Source organism: Brienomyrus brachyistius, chromosome 13 (genome assembly GCF_023856365.1).
Source record: "Brienomyrus brachyistius isolate T26 chromosome 13, BBRACH_0.4, whole genome shotgun sequence".
NCBI classification, from domain to species: domain Eukaryota; kingdom Metazoa; phylum Chordata; class Actinopteri; order Osteoglossiformes; family Mormyridae; genus Brienomyrus; species Brienomyrus brachyistius.
Window position 1 is genome coordinate 24,602,459 of NC_064545.1, and position 18,197 is coordinate 24,620,655.

An 18,197-nucleotide genomic window follows, 5' to 3' on the forward strand; every position below is an offset into this window, starting at 1 on the left:
CCTGAAGCTGTATGTTTACTCTGCTGAATTTGCTGATTTGTGCTGCAGCCCAAATGCTGGCACTGGCCCTGATGGTAACACGGTACAGAGGTACCAGCCTGGAGCCTGCAAACTGCCCGTGTGAAGCTGAGCAGAACCGGGCAGAGCGATTCCTTTGAGACCCCCCCCCCCCCCCCACAGGACTAGGGGTAGTCCTTCCTTGGGCGAGCATGTTCCACGCAGATAGCACACTCTCTCCCATCACCGATCGCGGAGCGGCTCTCCTTCCAAAACAGCTAAATTTAGACCAGCGGCCGTCCTGCTCTATGCAGTCGTACTCAGCCCCTTCCCGTGAAGAGAGACCCGTGCTGCATCTATGGAGGGCAGTTCCCTCAGGGCCTGGGCACCACGAAAGGGGGGCAGGCGAGGGTTCAGGACGGTGGCACATGGGTAATTAGGAGAAACAGGCTAATTATGATCCCCTCTCTACTGCAACGGCATCAAAATCAACATTTTATCACCCGGCGATGCCTAGTGTGTTCTGCAGTAAGTGGCTTAGCACCCCTCCGGACATACAAACCTATTTTCTCTGCGATAGGATGTACGCCGGAAATCCTCGACCCCTTTTTAACAGCAGTACTTCGGCCTTTCGGCATCTGTATCTCCTGCGCTAATGATGAGGCCTCCCAGTCAAGAACATCTCCACTGTGCATCACACGGCACCACAGAGTGAAACCGAAACGGCCTGCCCAGCTCGCTGCCTGCACACGTGAGGCTCAGGGTCCATTTATTACATGAAAGCAGAAGAGATGATGGCCTTCGTGGGATGTGGGAGCAGGGTGTTGTGAAAACCAATGGACCTTAGTGTCAAGCTTTGTGGTTTTAGGGGTCCTCTTGGTATGATGTTCTGATGCACGCAATCGTAAGAATCTCTGTTACAGGGAGCAGCGGCCAAATTACTCAAAAAAATCACTTTGAAACCAGTACTATAAGAGATCAGGAAAGGGCGATGTGCTCCGATAACACTGTATAAAATGCTTTTTTAATGTATTATTAGATATGCCACTGGACCTAAGCCCGTCCATCGCGGAATGTGCTTCTCTACACTCTTTGAGCACAGAGCCGAACAAAACAAACCTTCCATGACCCAAGGCCCTCTAGTGTCTGGGTCCTGAAAATCTTCCCGTTTTTCTCCCCTTATGGAAGAAGCTCGACTTCTAATAAGACTAAATCCAGTAAAGGGTCACTGGAGAAGAGAAAGGTAGCATATAATAGTATAACCTGTAATAAACAGCATAGAGTGTGAGGTGAAGCACGTTCAGCACGGAGACTGATGGTTGCGGAGTGGAAGCAAACGTCCTCGTCGCTGGACCCGGTTCATTCTCCCGGACTCCAGTCACACACAGAGGAGGGCCTGCACTCACAGGTGTGCTGACTCCGCTAACAAACGTTCCCTATGCTCAGCACACCGGCTGACCCAGAATGCCCTTCTCTCTCGTCTGTGGGCACGGCTGGCGGACGACCGAATATTCCACACGGAGCAAGAGATTTCATTCATGCTAAACTCCTACCCAGGGCCGACTGGCTTTAGGCAGAATAGGCAGCTCCCTTGGGCCCCTGAATTACCTTACGTTACACAGGAAGCGAAACGATCATCGGATTTCTTGGAAGGTAGAACTGGCCCTGTTCCTACCCAGGGCCTGAAATCTATGGGAATAAAGGGCTTTTAAACAAAACAGACGAGGAACATCAGGTTTGCGGAATTAGAGTTTAGACCGCTGACTCAAGTGCATGGGAAAAGAGAATAGGAGTGTGAATGGGAGAGACTGGATGAGAGAACATGGGTAATATTTGGAAAAAATCCTGTGACAACAGGGGACAAGAAAGGGTTAAAGACCTCAGCAACTCTGGCTTATAAATACACACACGCCAGTGACAGTGAGTGGTAACGCACTCTGTGACATGCTGTCATACCCATAACCCTGCGTTCATCCCTGAAATGACCAGAAAGAGCCTTTATTTTTGAACGACGACGGTTCTGAATTGAACCGTCATCCACATTAGCAATCTGACAATGAAACAGCAATCAAAACACAGGAGGCCGTCTTCACCTCAAGCAGAGACACCTCTTTGAGTTGTGTGAATAGGTTGATGAATGCAGTGAGGCTGAGGGGGAATCTATCTGCAACACACCATTAGGAAATATCTAACCCCTCCCCCCAGGAATTACAGCTTATTATGGTACAGGTAAGACAGGGAGGAATGAAACACGTATGTGAAGTTTGCCATGAAACCCTATTCTGTTCAGCAACTGATGTAGAGCTTTTCCATTCTGCCAAGAGAATTATTTCATTTATAAAAGAAAAACAAGGACATGCCGTGAGGTGCACTGCTTTGCAGGAAAAGCTCATTGCTCACAGTGCAGCGGGACGCCAAAGCTCACGCTCCGCCTCAGGGAGCAGGTGCCGGCAGAGACTCTGCTCACCTGCGCTTGGGCTGACGGTCCGCATGGTCACCTTGGCGCTGGCCCTGTTATTGGGGGGGTAGTCGGGCACGGGGCTCACATAGCGGCCGTCTGGGACACGGGGGCTCGTCTTGCTCGGACACAGCCTGCCGAGATCGGAATCAGAATCTTTATTCGCCGTGAAAAAAAAAGTACAAGGAATTTCTTTTGGTACATAAAGAGATAAACATGCAATTAAACAGATAATCAAGACAAAAAATATATATAAACAGGTAGAAAAATAAGGTGACACCAATTGTACGTATGAGCTTATGAAGGCAGTAAGAGACACGGGCGGGGGTGCCATGTGGCACGGTGAGCTTCTCCTGGGTCTTAATTTAAGGAGGGTTGGAAGCCAGTGAAATGCCATTAAACTCCCATTATATGAGTCATACAAGCATTTAGAGGCCCAGTCTCTGCCTTCTCGCCAGCACAGCATCACGGCTTCCCGTGGTTTGGAAGGTGGTGAAGGTGAAAAACGCCACAGCTGAGTCTCTCTGAAGCAGCCAGCTCACCCCGACTGGCTGTGCTGCTCATCGATGGCATCCACGGCACTCTCCACGGAGCTGAGCAGGGACTGGATCTGATTGGCCGACTCCTTCAGCAGGAAGCGCGTCACAAACTGCTCCATGTTGGTCCCTCGCTCGTAGACCTGACAAAGCCAGAGTCTCCTCAGCATTTTTCAAAACTGAAATTAATAACCATTGGCCACAAAACTCTCAAGGAGCCCCAAGGTGCAGACTATTATTTTTTCCCCTTTCCTTCTGCATGTAAGACACAAAAAGAACAAGATTGCCCTCAATAAAATACTTGCTGGCAATTGGTCAGTCACAATGGCACCAAAACATTTAGCTAGACCTGAAGCCAGCTTTATATCTTATAAGTTAACAGATCTACTGAAAATTGTACATAGGGTTACTACAGTACATGTTGACTTTCAGGTAGGAGAGGGTTGGGTATAGATGCCCCATCTCAGATACACTGTGGCATGACTCATTTCAGTGAAATCTAACCTCTTTCTCATCTAACTTAAGAAGCAGCTGAGTCTAAGAACTGAGTCTAAGGGTTTACAACGTTAACGTCTTTGTAAGGGAAGTTGGACATTCATATGAGTAAGGACACGGACCACTCGGCGAAAACATCAACATGAGGACTGAGCCAATAACGTCATTGCATTAGTCACAAACCTAATTTGATGTTATTTCAGACAGAAAAAATAGTGAATTAGGCAGATACTTCATACTCAAGATAAGTGGGACCTTCATATCATATAATCTTAATGTTAAAGTCATGCCATATTAGATCAATGCGCAAATCATAGAAACATGTGAAAATTGCATTAATTACTACAAATTTACATACATAAATATATGCAAATATATATACGCAGACTTTCAGATGTATTTACAGTGTGCTGCGCAGGGTGTTGGAATATCGGTGTATGAGAACAAACTCTTCACACCAGTTTCAAGCTACTTAGCCGTTATTGAACTGTGCACTGAGTAAGCCTATACAGATGTCAAGCATTGGCTAACTTCCAGCTTCAGAGTCCAGCTGTTGAACAAAGCGAATTCCACCAACAATGCTGTCACCCGTCAGCCACCCCTGCAGAAGACAACACATATTTTCTGCTGTAATTTTCATTTCAGTGTCATCCCCCTTAATCATATTTCATCAACCGAGGGAGAAAGTGAAGGATCATTAATGAGAAAAACTGGAAAGCAAATGAAGAAAGAAAAGGAAGGAGGACAGATAGAGCAGAGGAGCTGGATTGATGTTACTGACCATGGGGATCTCCTTACAGGAACCAACATGGAACACACCTGAAATACCTTACATTGACGATTCACCAAGGAAGATACAGGACCACAGAAAGAACAGAAAGGACGACTTGATCAAACCCCAAAAGTATCATTTTAATCATAAATTCCATACAGGTTCCAAAAGGTTCCATACAGGTTCCATAAGGTTCCATGAGGCCCAGGAAAAATTATGTGCTTCTTTTTCCTGGAATATTTCCACCCATTGTCCAAGATCAACCAGTCCAGTGTCTCAGTACAGTTCCATACTGCTCCAGTGCAGGTGCAATTCTCCACTGAAGCACTGGCAGTTGAATAAAACGAGTGCAGTGAATCAAATGATCATTGAGAGGCTTAGGAGGCAAGCTTTTCAGGCTCATTGATTGAATTAATCTAATACAAAGACACATGAAGAATGTTCCATGTGAAATTTGCATAAAAACAATTAGTGGAGTGTTCCATTAAAGGAAGGGCTGTGGTGTGTGTGCTCCAACACACATGGATGTTTTAAAAGCAGAAGGTGAGGGCTAGTCTAAATGCCATCTCTCGTCTTGAGAGTAGCACAGGCATGACAGATATGCTGCTTTGAAGAGTGAAATGAACTGACTGCTAATGACACTGAGAGCTGGGATCTTAGAGAATCCAGTGAAGCAAACAATGTTGGGGAAAAAGGTAACATCTGGACACTATGACATAACGCCAGAGCGACTGCAGGTCAAAGCAAAGCAGTGGCAGCATTTGGAAAGAAATGCGTGAGAGCGCTGGATAAAGGCAGCCTGCTCGGGCTGAAATGGTACATTCCGATCCCAGCAGACTGAAGCATTCGCAAGAAGCACCATTTGCTGCCGACTTACACTGTCAGGGACGGCCTGAGACCTGAAAATCAGATACGTCGTTCTTGAAGACCTAAAACCATACTCTGGTTTCTTAAATATAATTTTCATATAGAGCAAAGTGCTGCTGCCAAGAAATATTGACTGCGGTTGCTAGGATACAATTAATGCATTTCAAGTCCAATCAGTCACTGCGATGTCTAGAGAGAAGAGTTTGAATCTCAAAATAGATTAGCACTAGTGTTTATGATGGAATATTTATGAGCCATGTTCAGTTAATGCAGGAGCTGAAAAAGGGACCATTAATGTCCCAATTAAGTCCCACAACACTGTGGTTTTACTATAGTTTTACACTGTAGCGTAGGATGCATTTGCCCCCCAGCCTTACAGGATAGTACAGCTTTACAGTTACAGTATTATGTGTAACAACACGATTTCAGTGTATGAGTGCAATGTGATATATCCTGTAATCTTGTTAATTTCTAAAGAGACCTAGGAACGGCACATAAAGGATAATGATAAAAAGGCAAGGTCACAAACGCTTTATATAGGCTGAGAAAGGCCTATAATATTTAGGGGTGTAGCGATTCTCCAAATCTGGTTCAGAAAAAAAAGCTGGAAAAATTTCTGGGTTTTATTAATCATCAACCAGAGGTGGATAATTCGGGTCCAGAAAGTGAAAAGTCAGACCCAGATTTTGTTTCAACCAACCAGTCGAGTGCTCTGTGCCTGTCACTCTTCATAGCCGGCTGGTTGAGTGCTCTGTGCCTGTCACTCTTCATAGTCGGCTGGTTGAGTGCTCTGTGCCAGTCACTCTTCATAGCCGGCTGGTTGAGTGCTCTGTGCCTGTCACTCTTCATAGCCGGCTGGTTGAGTGCTCTGTGCCAGTCACTCTTCATAGTCGGCTGGTTGAGTGCTCTGTGCCAGTCACTCTTCATAGTCGGCTGGTTGAGTGCTCTGTGCCAGTCACTCTTCATAGTCGGCTGGTTGAGTGCTCTGTGCCAGTCACTCTTCATAGTCGGCTGGTTGAGTGCTCTGTGCCAGTCACTCTTCATAGTCGGCTGGTTGAGTGCTCTGTGCCTGTCACTCTTCATAGTCGGCTGGTTGAGTGCTCTGTGCCTGTCACTCTTCATAGTCGGCTGGTTGAGTGCTCTGTGCCTGTCACTCTTCATAGTCGGCTGGTTGAGTGCTCTGTGCCAGTCACTCTTCATAGTCAGCTAGTTGAGTGCTCTGTGCCCGTCACTCTTCATAGTCAGCTGGTTGAGTGCTCTGTGCCAGTCACTCTTCATAGTCGGCTGGTTGAGTGTTCTGTGCCAGTCACTCTTCATAGTCGGCTGGTTGAGTGCTCTGTTACTGTCACTCTTCATAGTCGGCTGGTTGAGTGCTCTGTGCCAGTCACTCTTCATAGTCAGCTGGTTGAGTGCTCTGTGCCAGTCACTCTTCATAGTCGGCTGGTTGAGTGCTCTGTGCCAGTCACTCTTCATAGTCGGCTGGTTGAGTGCTCTGTGCCTGTCACTCTTCATAGTCGGCTGGTTGAGTGCTCTGTGCCAGTCACTCTTCATAGTCAGCTAGTTGAGTGCTCTGTGCCCGTCACTCTTCATAGTCAGCTGGTTGAGTGCTCTGTGCCAGTCACTCTTCATAGTCGGCTGGTTGAGTGTTCTGTGCCAGTCACTCTTCATAGTCGGCTGGTTGAGTGCTCTGTTACTGTTACTCTTCATAGTCGGCTGGTTGAGTGCTCTGTGCCAGTCACTCTTCATAGTCGGCTGGTTGAGTGCTCTGTGCCTGTCACTCTTCATAGTCGGCTGGTTGAGTGCTCTGTTACTGTTACTCTTCATAGTCGGCTGGTTGAGTGCTCTGTGCCAGTCACTCTTCATAGTCAGCTGGTTGAGTGCTCTGTGCCAGTCACTCTTCATAGTCGGCTGGTTGAGTGCTCTGTGCCTGTCACTCTTCATAGTCGGCTGGTTGAGTGTTCTGTGCCAGTCACTCTTCATAGTCGGCTGGTTGAGTGCTCTGTTACTGTCACTCTTCATAGTCGGCTGGTTGAGTGCTCTGTGCCAGTCACTCTTCATAGCCAGCTGGTTGAGTGCTCTGTGCCAGTCACTCTTCATAGTCGGCTGGTTGAGTGCTCTGTGCCAGTCACTCTTCATAGTCGGCTGGTTGAGTGCTCTGTGCCTGTCACTCTTCATAGTCGGCTGGTTGAGTGCTCTGTGCCAGTCACTCTTCATAGCCGGCTGGTTGAGTGCTCTGTGCCTGTCACTCTTCATAGCCGGCTGGTTGAGTGCTCTGTGCCAGTCACTCTTCATAGTCGGCTGGTTGAGTGCTCTGTGCCTGTCACTCTTCATAGTCGACTGGTTGAGTGCTCTGTGCCAGTCACTCTTCATAGTCAGCTGGTTGAGTGCTCTGTGCCTGTCACTCTTCATAGTCGGCTGGTTGAGTGCTCTGTGCCTGTCACTCTTCATAGTCGGCTGGTTGAGTGCTCTGTGCCAGTCACTCTTCATAGTCGGCTAGTTGAGTGCTCTGTGCCCGTCACTCTTCATAGTCAGCTGGTTGAGTGCTCTGTGCCAGTCACTCTTCATAGCCGGCTGGTTGAGTGCTCTGTGCCAGTCACTCTTCATAGTCGGCTGGTTGAGTGCTCTGTGCCAGTCACTCTTCATAGTCGGCTGGTTGAGTGCTCTGTGCCAGTCACTCTTCATAGTCGGCTGGTTGAGTGCTCTGTGCCTGTCACTCTTCATAGTCAGCTGGTTTGCTGAAACAAAATCTTGCTCTGGATTTTTTATCCACCTCCATCACAAACCATTTGTAACACTAAACAGAATAATGCTAAAGAATATGTGAGATTAACTTATCTTTACATAAAATAACCATATAAAATTAAATTACAAAATTACAAATATAAAATACTACACTCTAATGGATAACCAGAATGTTCCTGCACCGTTGACTTGAATGCGCTCAGATGCTCTGCAATCTCTGGGTTATTATCTATCTTGAGCTAATGAAACTAGCTTAGCTTTTACTGCAAGTTCCGTCTTCCAGAACCACAACACGAGATCGCAAATGTTTGTATTGTGGTTTTGGTCTCAGTATCAGAACTGTTACAGTACAAATAGTTTCTCTGTGTTAGATCATTGTTTACTAAAAGGTGAAAAGCACATCATCATTATAATTATTATTACTGAATGATCATGTTACACATATATATTCCATTTCTAATAAACATTTCCCAAGGACAGAAGCTTTGAAAGCACAACAGATACGTCTCATAAATTCATCTACCAAATGTCTCTTCATCACATACATGGACCACCGAGGATGAAGACAGGATTGCCGGGAAATAAATTCCCTACTCAATATTCTGCAGCTTAAAGAAGGTTTTGTTTTGTCAGAAAAGTAACAGGAAATGCAAAAAAATAAGCCATGGGTCTGCAGGTGCTTTAGGACAGGGTCGCAGCCAGGCCAAGCAGATAAGCATGATTGAAAATCCATCAGAAGAGTATTACAGGTGGATCAAACAAAGACACATCAGGAAGCCTTAACAAACTCAGCCTCTTCTCAGAGGAGAATGGAGATGAAATTGAGATGTACAGGCCTGCCTCTCTGAAAAGATGCAGACTCGGCTGGCATTATACATGTAGAAAATGATTCTGCTCTGTGAAGGCTCCACGGGTATCCGCACAGGGAGAGGCCAGCCGAAAGCCTACTGTCATGTCCGTCCTGTCCCGAGGTATTTATGAGATCTTAGAGCTACGTAAAGAGAGATTCCTCCTAAGGTTAGGCTAACCTTAAGGTCTTATTGACTTTACTACAGTGTCAGTCTTACAAAACGTCTGAGCAGTACATTACGTTTCATCGGTATTCCTTGCAGCAGTGTTCGGTCATCAGGGAGACGGTCTCTATCACTGGCTGAAGACACAGGTGATCCTTATTCTTACTGGTGCACATTAGAGATGCCATCAATCCAATACTCACTATCGATGTTGTGCTGATACCGGCAAAAAATGCCGGATCGGATATCGGGGCAGGCGGAGTAAGAAACCGATTTGATTTTCCATCAGAAATAGGTGTTCCAGCACGTAGCCTTAGCATCACATGCAGAAGTGAGGGTCATTGGACGGCTAATTGTTCAGCAACACATGCATGTCAGACGTCGTATTGGCTACGTGGAAATACGGTAAGCCCTTTCCAATCAGGCATTTCACATTCACGGTTTTGGTTATTCGCAAACTGACTGTGAACAAGTAAATGGGAATATTTTTAGAACTTCTAAACTTTTAGAACTGCAAAATTACAGAAACTCACACACGATGTAAAGCCAAAAACAAACAGTGAAAATTAACAGGATAACAAAAAAAATCATACCATATAATATTAGTGATACACAATGTTTGTTAGCAGAAATGCATACTACATATTTAATATAGTACGCTCGGCCTGTCAGCTGCCTTTCTGACAGTGGAATCTGCCATGAATTTAGCATTCTTAATAATCCAAGAGTCCAAAACGTAGTTCTCCCAATGCATATGGTAGCAGTCTTCCATATACAGGGTCATAATTTAGATGGTCTACAATTTACAAAAAAAAGGTCTTGATAGGAAAACACAAAGTAATTCAACATGCTAATTGTACAGTACTGTTTAGACGTTTTTAATAGACTTATGTTATCTTTCAGGCTAACAGACGGTTATAGATTGAGCTTCACCATGAACCCTATTTACGAATTTTCACATTCACAGGCATCTTCCACCTCTACTCCTCAGAAATGTAAAAGGGTATTACTCTACTTTACTGTATTTTACCCAGAGTGCAATGTACATAAGGTGAGGGCTGATTTTTCTTAACCCTGAGCTCACTAAAATTTATACAAACTAGATGTCTTGAGAGTATTATTTCTAAAAGTTTGGTTAATTACTACTTAGAAGCTGTGCCTGTGATCCATTGTATGTTTTATACAGGAAACTTGTGTACTTCCTGACTTGAAATGTTTAGTTTGGTACACAGTGATAATTCTACGATTGATTTCTTTATTATATTTCATTAGTGAACAGGTCACGCAATTTGTACTTTGAGAAATATTTCTGTTCATTTTTGTGAAAGTTGTGATTTCTGCTTGTAACACAGTGCTGTGGTACAGTGACACAGCTTGTGTTTGAGTAATGTTGCCATCCGACCATGTATTTCGGTTCCTGGCATACTCAAACGATGCTACCACAACACTGAACGTGTGTACTTAGCCTTGTTATGTAAAATGCGTTGGTTCAAATATTATTTAATTCTCAGTAGTTGATAAAGTGGAAAAAATATCGGATTGGTATCGGCAGATACTCAAAATTTTTATATCGGTATTGGGATCGGACCAATGATAAATGATATTGTGGCATCTCCAGTGCAAATCCGTGTACTGGAATGGCTCACTATAGTAATTGAGGGCCTTAGCTTGTTCCTGAACAGCTTACCCCCCGCCCAATGCTACGGAAACCAGTGCACAATCTGTCTGTTTCAGCCTTAAAAGCAAATGTTCCCTGGTAATGATAGATGGTAGCTCTTCATCATTTACCTGCAAAACAAAAAGCCATACATCACACTCAAGTCGACGCTATGATGTTAGTGGCAAAAATAGTGAGTGATATTGAAAAACGGTAGGCTACATGTTCTCCTTTTCCCAGCTTTCTGGGAGATGGCGGTGAATCCATAAACACCCACAGTATTCCCTAACACAACTTATTTCAAAAACAGCCTTTCTGCAGAAAGTGAAATGTGAGACATTCGCTTTCACTGGACCTCCCCCAACCACCAAATAGTACAAGCGAAGTAAACAGCCTCCAATCTTGCCGTTACAAACCATGTAAAGTAATAAGTGCAAGATGCCCCCCCCACTTCATAAATCTAATCAGTTTCAGCAATTTTATCCCAAGAGCTGCAGCTCTAATCAGAAAAGAGCTGTAAGTCACCACATTTTTCTTATAATACTGCAAGAATACAGTAATTTGATAACATCTGAGAGGATAAAGCACTTCAGTTCAGTGAATGTTAAGATGAGCACTGAAAGAGTCCATTTTAATTAAATCTAGAAAGGAAGGGAATGGTGAATTCATGGACTAAGTATAAGCTACAAGGAGGGGAAAAATAGTTGATCAATAGATACGGCAAAAGCTGCTTTTTTCCTCATGACTGTGGTTGAGTTCAGATTCATTCAACTGAAGCTTGATATGGACAGAGGTTTTTAAAGGCATCAGCAGCGTGCCTGGCCTTCTGGGATACTCAATCCTGCGCGGTCATCTGAAACAGCTACAGCCTGAGGTGGGGGCCGCGATCCCATCCAGCAGTCATCCCGCTGCCACGGCGGAGATCGTCCACAGAGGCAGACGGCTTCTCATTGGCGAAATCGCCTCGCCCGAGGAGTCGGGACTTGGCAGGAGACAACACACTCCAGAGGTTGTTGAGGCACTTGCCGACAGCAACGCACCAACATGTGTAATTCTGTTCAGGTTCCAGGGGGAGCCTGGGTGTTCAACGAAGCTGAAGGAGGACAAAATGACTCTATACCCACAAAACGGCAGCTATATCAGTGGCCGTTCACCCCACAGTACCGGCAGTTCTGTAACAGGGGCAGCATCTTCATCGCAATTGCCCCGTCAAGGTAATTTTCATCAGACGGACAATTGCTGGGAATCATGAGTGCAAATGTGAGCTCCGTGTAGAGCCTCCAATTCCGGATGCTCATGCCGCGGGATGACAAATGCGTCAAGACAGCGGCAATGTATCACCCCCTGATTGAGACACGAAGGCGGGCCGGCCTCATCAAGCGACTGACACGTTTCTACAGCAACACCTGCAAGGCTCCACGCGTTAACAAGCACGGGAGATTGAGACCCCCCCCCCCCCCGCCCACCCCCTCTATAACTCTCTCACCATTTGTTCAATTCCAAATCATCATCATTTAGCTAGAACGCACCCAATTATGACAAAACAACTGGGCTTGATAAAACCATAGAGCTGCTCATGTTAGCAATCATCCACCGCCAGTGATGAGTGTGGTGTGTAAATGCAAGCCTGGTGTGTCGCTTGGTGTTAGGAGGCCTGATGCCTAATTAGGGGCATAAATAAGGCACCATTTCGGAGGGCTAGATCCAAGCTCGCAGTGAACTAAACTGGTGCACCGATGTGGAAATTTTGGCCTTTTCCATCAACCGGGCCGATAGCATCAACAGGCTCCACAAATCTGTAGTGAAACACTGGTGACGTTACTTCTTAAGATCCCGTAAATGTGTGCAGCAACCTCGTCATATACTACAGGCAGTGAGACGTCAGCAAAGCAGCACCACCTTGGGAGACCATAGAGTCAATGAAACTATGCAACTATGGCTGGTCGTCCAATGAAACTATAGAAACTATGGAAAATGGCTGCGCGTCCAATGCAATCATCTCCATTATTTTGGTAGTTTCATGGTCAAATGAGATGGTTTTTTATGACCCATTACATAATTTGAAGTCTGAGCTGCAGATTTCATTTAAAAAGATGTGAGGTCTATATTAATCTTCACTGGCAAGTTTGAGAGCCCTGAGTTGTGTCTTTAGCTCTGGTGTCGTTACCTTCGAAGACTAAATTCTAAATATGGGTCGGAAATATCGGCCAAGATTGAGACATTAGACTGATGCCAATGTCTCGATTTTTAAGGAGCTTGGTACTGATAGGGTAACCGATATATCGCAAACTCTCTCCGCTTGTTCAGACAGAAGGCAGCAAACACCAACCACTAGGACTACGTCGAGGCTGCAGCCATTGAAGAAAAACGTAGATCAGTGCACACAGGACTCGGCAGCGAGCCGTGACCCGGCACCCACACGGAGCAAGCTACTTGATTTGGTTTGGTTTGAGTGGAGAACCCTGACTCCCAACCCCCAAAGGGCCTCACCCCGGCTGTCTTCCGGATGACAGCTGTTCATAAATATACCCTCGTTAGAATGCCGCTAAAAGAATCAGGGCAGGAAGATGACTAACAGTGTCCCTTGAGCTAATAAAGCACCACTTAGAGAGTGAAGGATTTAGCCACATCGCTACTGAGGGATTAACATAATGACGCCTTTGTCTTGAAAGTTTATAAAGCAAAGAATGAAAACAAACAAACCCTTTCTCCCATACAAGTCAGAAGAATTAACAGTGAGATGGACCGGTGATGTTTGCAGGGAATCTGCCTCAGTTCTAAGGAAAAGCTCCACGTCGTCAAATTCTCAGGGGCACAATCACTTGGTCACCTGGAGAATAGCAGGAATATAGAAGAGACTGAAGAAGAACCTCTTGTTCCAGTCCTGCTTGCACCAGTACCGTTCACTGGAAGCTCAGCCTAGCTGCACTTATACATAGTTGATTCCACGACAGCATGGAGGTTCGTGATGTGCTACTTGCCTCACTTGTACATCTGATTGGACAAAAGCATCTGCTAAATATGTAAATGAAAATGTAAATGTCTGCCCCAGAAAGTGGCTCTTCTCTTTGTCTTTACAGTCTCCATGGTTTAATTGCTTAGCAACAGCTCCATAACCTGTCTCTCCTTTTTAAAAACCTATGTGGCTGTAAATGATGGAGGGGGGAGGCAGGAGAAGACTTATCGGTTACTATGGCGTTGGCATGTAATTACGGTCTTGTAACCTACATACAGCAATTTGAGATTCCGGTTTCATTACCTTTGCAGTGTTATTTTCTTCCTCTAGCTGAAAAGTTTATTAGACATGAGTGTGTGATCAATACAATCTATGAATAGTCTGGCCAAGGAAAAGGTATGAAACGCTGAGAGCAAATGAAACCCTGCTTAGATTTCGATCCGTTTGGCCAACGCCTGGACAATTCATTATCATTCTTTGTCGAAGTGAACCAGCTCCCAAGAGGACTTTCAGGGCGCGATTCTGTGGACCCTATCAGAGGTTGTACCAATTAGGATACTATGGTAAATTTCAGCTTATAACAGGGGGGTAAATAAGCTTCTCCATGATGAAATTCGGGCTTGATTTTGCAATGCAGCGATTATCTGGTGATTTTCTAAAATGTTTCTACAATATGATTCGATTTCATTCAGTAACACATGATCAATATTTTCAATACAGTGAAATATACACCGATTTTAGCGGAATTTATCTGAATTCAAAAAGGGTTAGCAATAAATGTTGTTGTTCTTTTTTATTTTAACAACAGAATATGAAAAAGTACACGTGTCACAAACACAGATAGTTATGTAGTTACGTTCCAGACCCATCAGCGATAGGTGAAAATCCGCGATATAGAAAGACCATATAAATACACATTTTTTATAGCTTAAGCGTTAAAATACCCCCCACACACACTTTAAACACATGTAAACGTATTAAAACACACTTTGCAAACACATATGATATGTGGATGTCGGGCTAAGGATGTCAGTAACATAATAATAATATATATGTATATATACACGTCTCTTTCTGTATACGTAATGGAATATGTAAATAAAAACATTTTAAGTTCGGTATTGGTACGATTCTGAGCCATGGTATAGGGCTTAAAACAAAACGAAAAGTTCAAAAAAAGTTCTCACAACAATCAGACGACAAGCAAGGTACGCGATACGCAGAGAACTATGATGCATGGGGAAAAAATCCGCGATACAGCGGGGGTGCGATAGCTGAACCGCGATATAGCGGGGGCGCGATAGCTGATCCGCGATACAGCGGGGGCGCGATAGCTGATCCGCGATATAGCGGGGGCGCGATAGCTGATCCGCGATATAGCGGGGGCGCGATAGCTGAACCGCGATATAGCGGGGGGCGCGATAGCTGAACCGCGATATAGCGGGGGCGCGATAGCTGATCCGCGATATAGCGGGGGGCGCGATAGCTGAACCGCGATACAGCGGGTGATCACTGTATTTAAAACTGTTAGTAAGCATTATTAATGTAGGTTTACAAAAATTTACAGGACAGACACTGCTGATAGAACCGGTCGCTCAGGTGCTAGTGGGAAAGATGGTGGTCCAGGGGAGCTCAGGGTAACATGCATGAGCATCTTCTGGACTCCAAGGATGGATTTAAATCTCTCTTGAATTCAGTCAGCAGCTGCCAGTTCAGTCCGGCCCGACAGGGTTCAGCATCTTGTTAACAAACAGAGGCTCGACAGAGCGGTCATGGGAAAAGGTGGCTGCAACACTCACTCAGTGTTAAATAGTTGGGTGTCCAGGAGTCACCTTCTTTCAGAGTTACAGCTGGACAGGGCTACAGAAAGACATGGCTGGGCACTGGAACAATTCTACCAAATGGACATCCCACCTTCTCCAAACCAAAACTACCATTATCCAAGCTCACACGCTCAGACTTACTCTGTCTCCCCTGTGACGAGCAGCCCTGCAGCTGGAGAACTTAAATTGACTTAACTGGCCGCGGGTGGACCTGCATTATAGCTGTGAAGACCTACTGAGGAGCCACTTCACTGATAAAAATCAATTTAATGAGAGCCCAAGAAATAAGCAAACGACGGTAATTACGTGAATCGGGATGTTTGGCCAGATGCAAACAGAAATAAAAATAACGCAGTGAAATTCTATAATAAAAAAAATACATAACTAGAACCTCACAAGGTTCTTGGTTAAGTGATGCAAGAAAAAACAAGAGTATAGAATACAGAGAAGATGCATGAGAGCCTCAGGGTATAACTGCGTTTAATCCTGCTCATGTCGTGCTCCTTCAAACAAACTGATTTTTGACCTTAAATGACAGTCTGACGATTTAATTTTTAATTCACAGCGGTATTTGCCCTTTTCTCAAAGGCCTCCGACCAAATGGCACCGGAGCGCTGACATGAGGGGGTGGAATGCTTACAGGGATGTCAGATTTTCCCCACCACACTCATGTAAACTTTATACCTCATTAGCCAATACCCCCCCCCCCCCCAATTCTATACCTGGACACTGACAGTAACGGAAACCCAATGACATTCGCCTTTGTGTCAACATACAGCACAGGAAGCCATTGAGAAGCCATAGAAAAACATTTCGAAAGTTCAAGTGCTTCCGATATCCAAAATAACAACGAGAACACGAATGAATGATCGGCCTACTGAAAAAAACAAGACAAGAAACTAGTTAAGACATTACAGACTAAAGGACGCTTACGGATGCTCGTTCATTAAGAGCTATAGAGGGAGAGTGTGGGGGCCTTTTCATTACCACAGACCAGCATATATCGGGCGAAGGTCTGACTGACTGGATTACATATGATAACACTGCCATCATCGCAGCTGGTTTGCTAACTTTTCTTTGCAGACTTTTCCCATCTCCAGGGGTGGTCAAACTTGCGCAGTTTAACAGAGCGTGAGGTGGTGGGGTAGTGGCAGATCAGTCAGGGAGGGGGAGGGGGAGGCGACAGATTAAATAAGTCTTTCTTTCCCAAGATGGTGGGGGGGGGGGGGGCTGATATCTGTCAGGGCCCTTAGCTCCTGTTTCTTCATATGCTATCAGAATGAATATCCATCCATCCATCCATTTTCCAAACCGCTTATCCTACTGGGTCGCGGGGGGTCCGGAGCCTATCCCGGAAGCAATGGACACGAGGCAGGGAACAACCCAGGATGGGGGGCCAGCCCATCGCAGGGCACACTCATACACCATTCACTCACACATGCACACCTACGGGCAATTTAGCGACTTCAATTAGCCTGTGGGACTGTGGGGGGAAACCGGAGTACCTGGAGGAAACCTCACGACGACATGGGGAGAACATGCAAACTCCGCACACATGTGACCCAGGCGGAGACTTGAACCCGGGTCCCAGAGGTGTGAGGCAACAGTGCTAACCACTGCACCACCATGCCGCCCCCCAGAATGAATATGGTTTAAAACATTTTTTTTTAAAAAGCTTGAAAATATATTCCATATTTTTCAAAATTAATTAACCCCTCCCCCAAACCCCCAGCATTCTCCGGCCCAGTGTAATACTGGCCGTTCTGTGGCTCGACGTTTGGGAACCACTGATGTAGGGCACTGGGAGGTGTGGTGCAGGCTGATGCTACTAAGGACATAAACCGTTCTGCGTTTGCTTGCCCTTCATCACATGGCGTTTAATGAAAGAGGAATCCACACCAGCGCCTGCAGTGAGGGGAAGCTGGCTAAGGAAGGCGTCTAAAGATCAGGAGCAGCACAAACACCCAGCACATCGACCTCCGTCACAGCCCGTAATTCTGCTGCACCAAGCACAATGCAGGCGATTAAACCAACTGTTTATAATGGGAACGCATTTCCGAGGTTTCGGTTTTCTCTTGCAGGTATGCAGATTCTGGGAAGAATTTTGGAAAAAATCCAAACCAGCTGCTTCAGGTTTCCTGTCAGTAGTCTGAGAATCGTGAATTCTGACAATACATATCACTAGTTCTGTATATATACATATCACTAGTTCTGTCTTCAGTTTGCCACTCATTAATGTAGATAATCTACATATAATCGCTAAGATTATATTTTATCCCAAAAGCAAACTTTGATTTATAGGTGGATCAAACAAACACTCTTACGCCAAAGCAAAAAGCAGTTGTGGTCAGATCTCGGGGGAGAAGAGAAGATGGATCAGCACCGAGTGCTGCAGGCAGCCCCAGGGCCATAGGAAACACACCAGGGCCAGAAGGAGGTCAATGTTCTGCAGTTGACCCAAACTCAATGCAGTACAATTTAAAAAGGCAGGTAGCAATGGAGGGGGTGAGTACCAAAGGATGACTGACTGAATTAATCAGCAAATCTCCGCAGCCTGTGACATCACTTCCTGTCTTGTCAACATCCTACTCTTTCACTATCTTCACCCATCAGCCATCTTTCAGAGCCTCATGTGCTCTTGATGTTACTGTAGCACCACATAAAAATAACAGGCTCACTAATTACACTTCCATGTACAGGGGGTGAATTGGCAGTTCTCTTGCTTTCCACTCCGGATAAAGAGCATTTTAATTTGAATCTTATTTAGCACAGAAAAAAAAATGTTGGTAGATCAGGACTAACAAAAATCTTTCATTTGTCCCTTAAGGCTGCTATCAGATTATATCATCAATATCTAGTGAAAATCACTGTTGTTAACTGG

At 45.2% G+C, this 18,197-nt stretch overlaps 1 protein-coding gene across 2 annotated transcripts in view; it reads right to left on the minus strand.

Annotated features, from left to right (window-relative positions):
• Positions 1-18,197, minus strand: part of necab2 (N-terminal EF-hand calcium binding protein 2) — an 80,635-nt gene that overhangs the window by 19,088 nt on the left and 43,350 nt on the right. For both annotated transcript variants that reach the window (XM_048973584.1, XM_048973583.1), the window contains exons 6-7: positions 2,998-3,134; positions 2,465-2,589 (exon numbers count right to left, since the gene is read on the minus strand). In XM_048973584.1, coding sequence (XP_048829541.1) covers positions 2,465-2,589; positions 2,998-3,134 — 262 coding nt within the window. The remainder of the gene's footprint in view (positions 1-2,464; positions 2,590-2,997; positions 3,135-18,197) is intronic.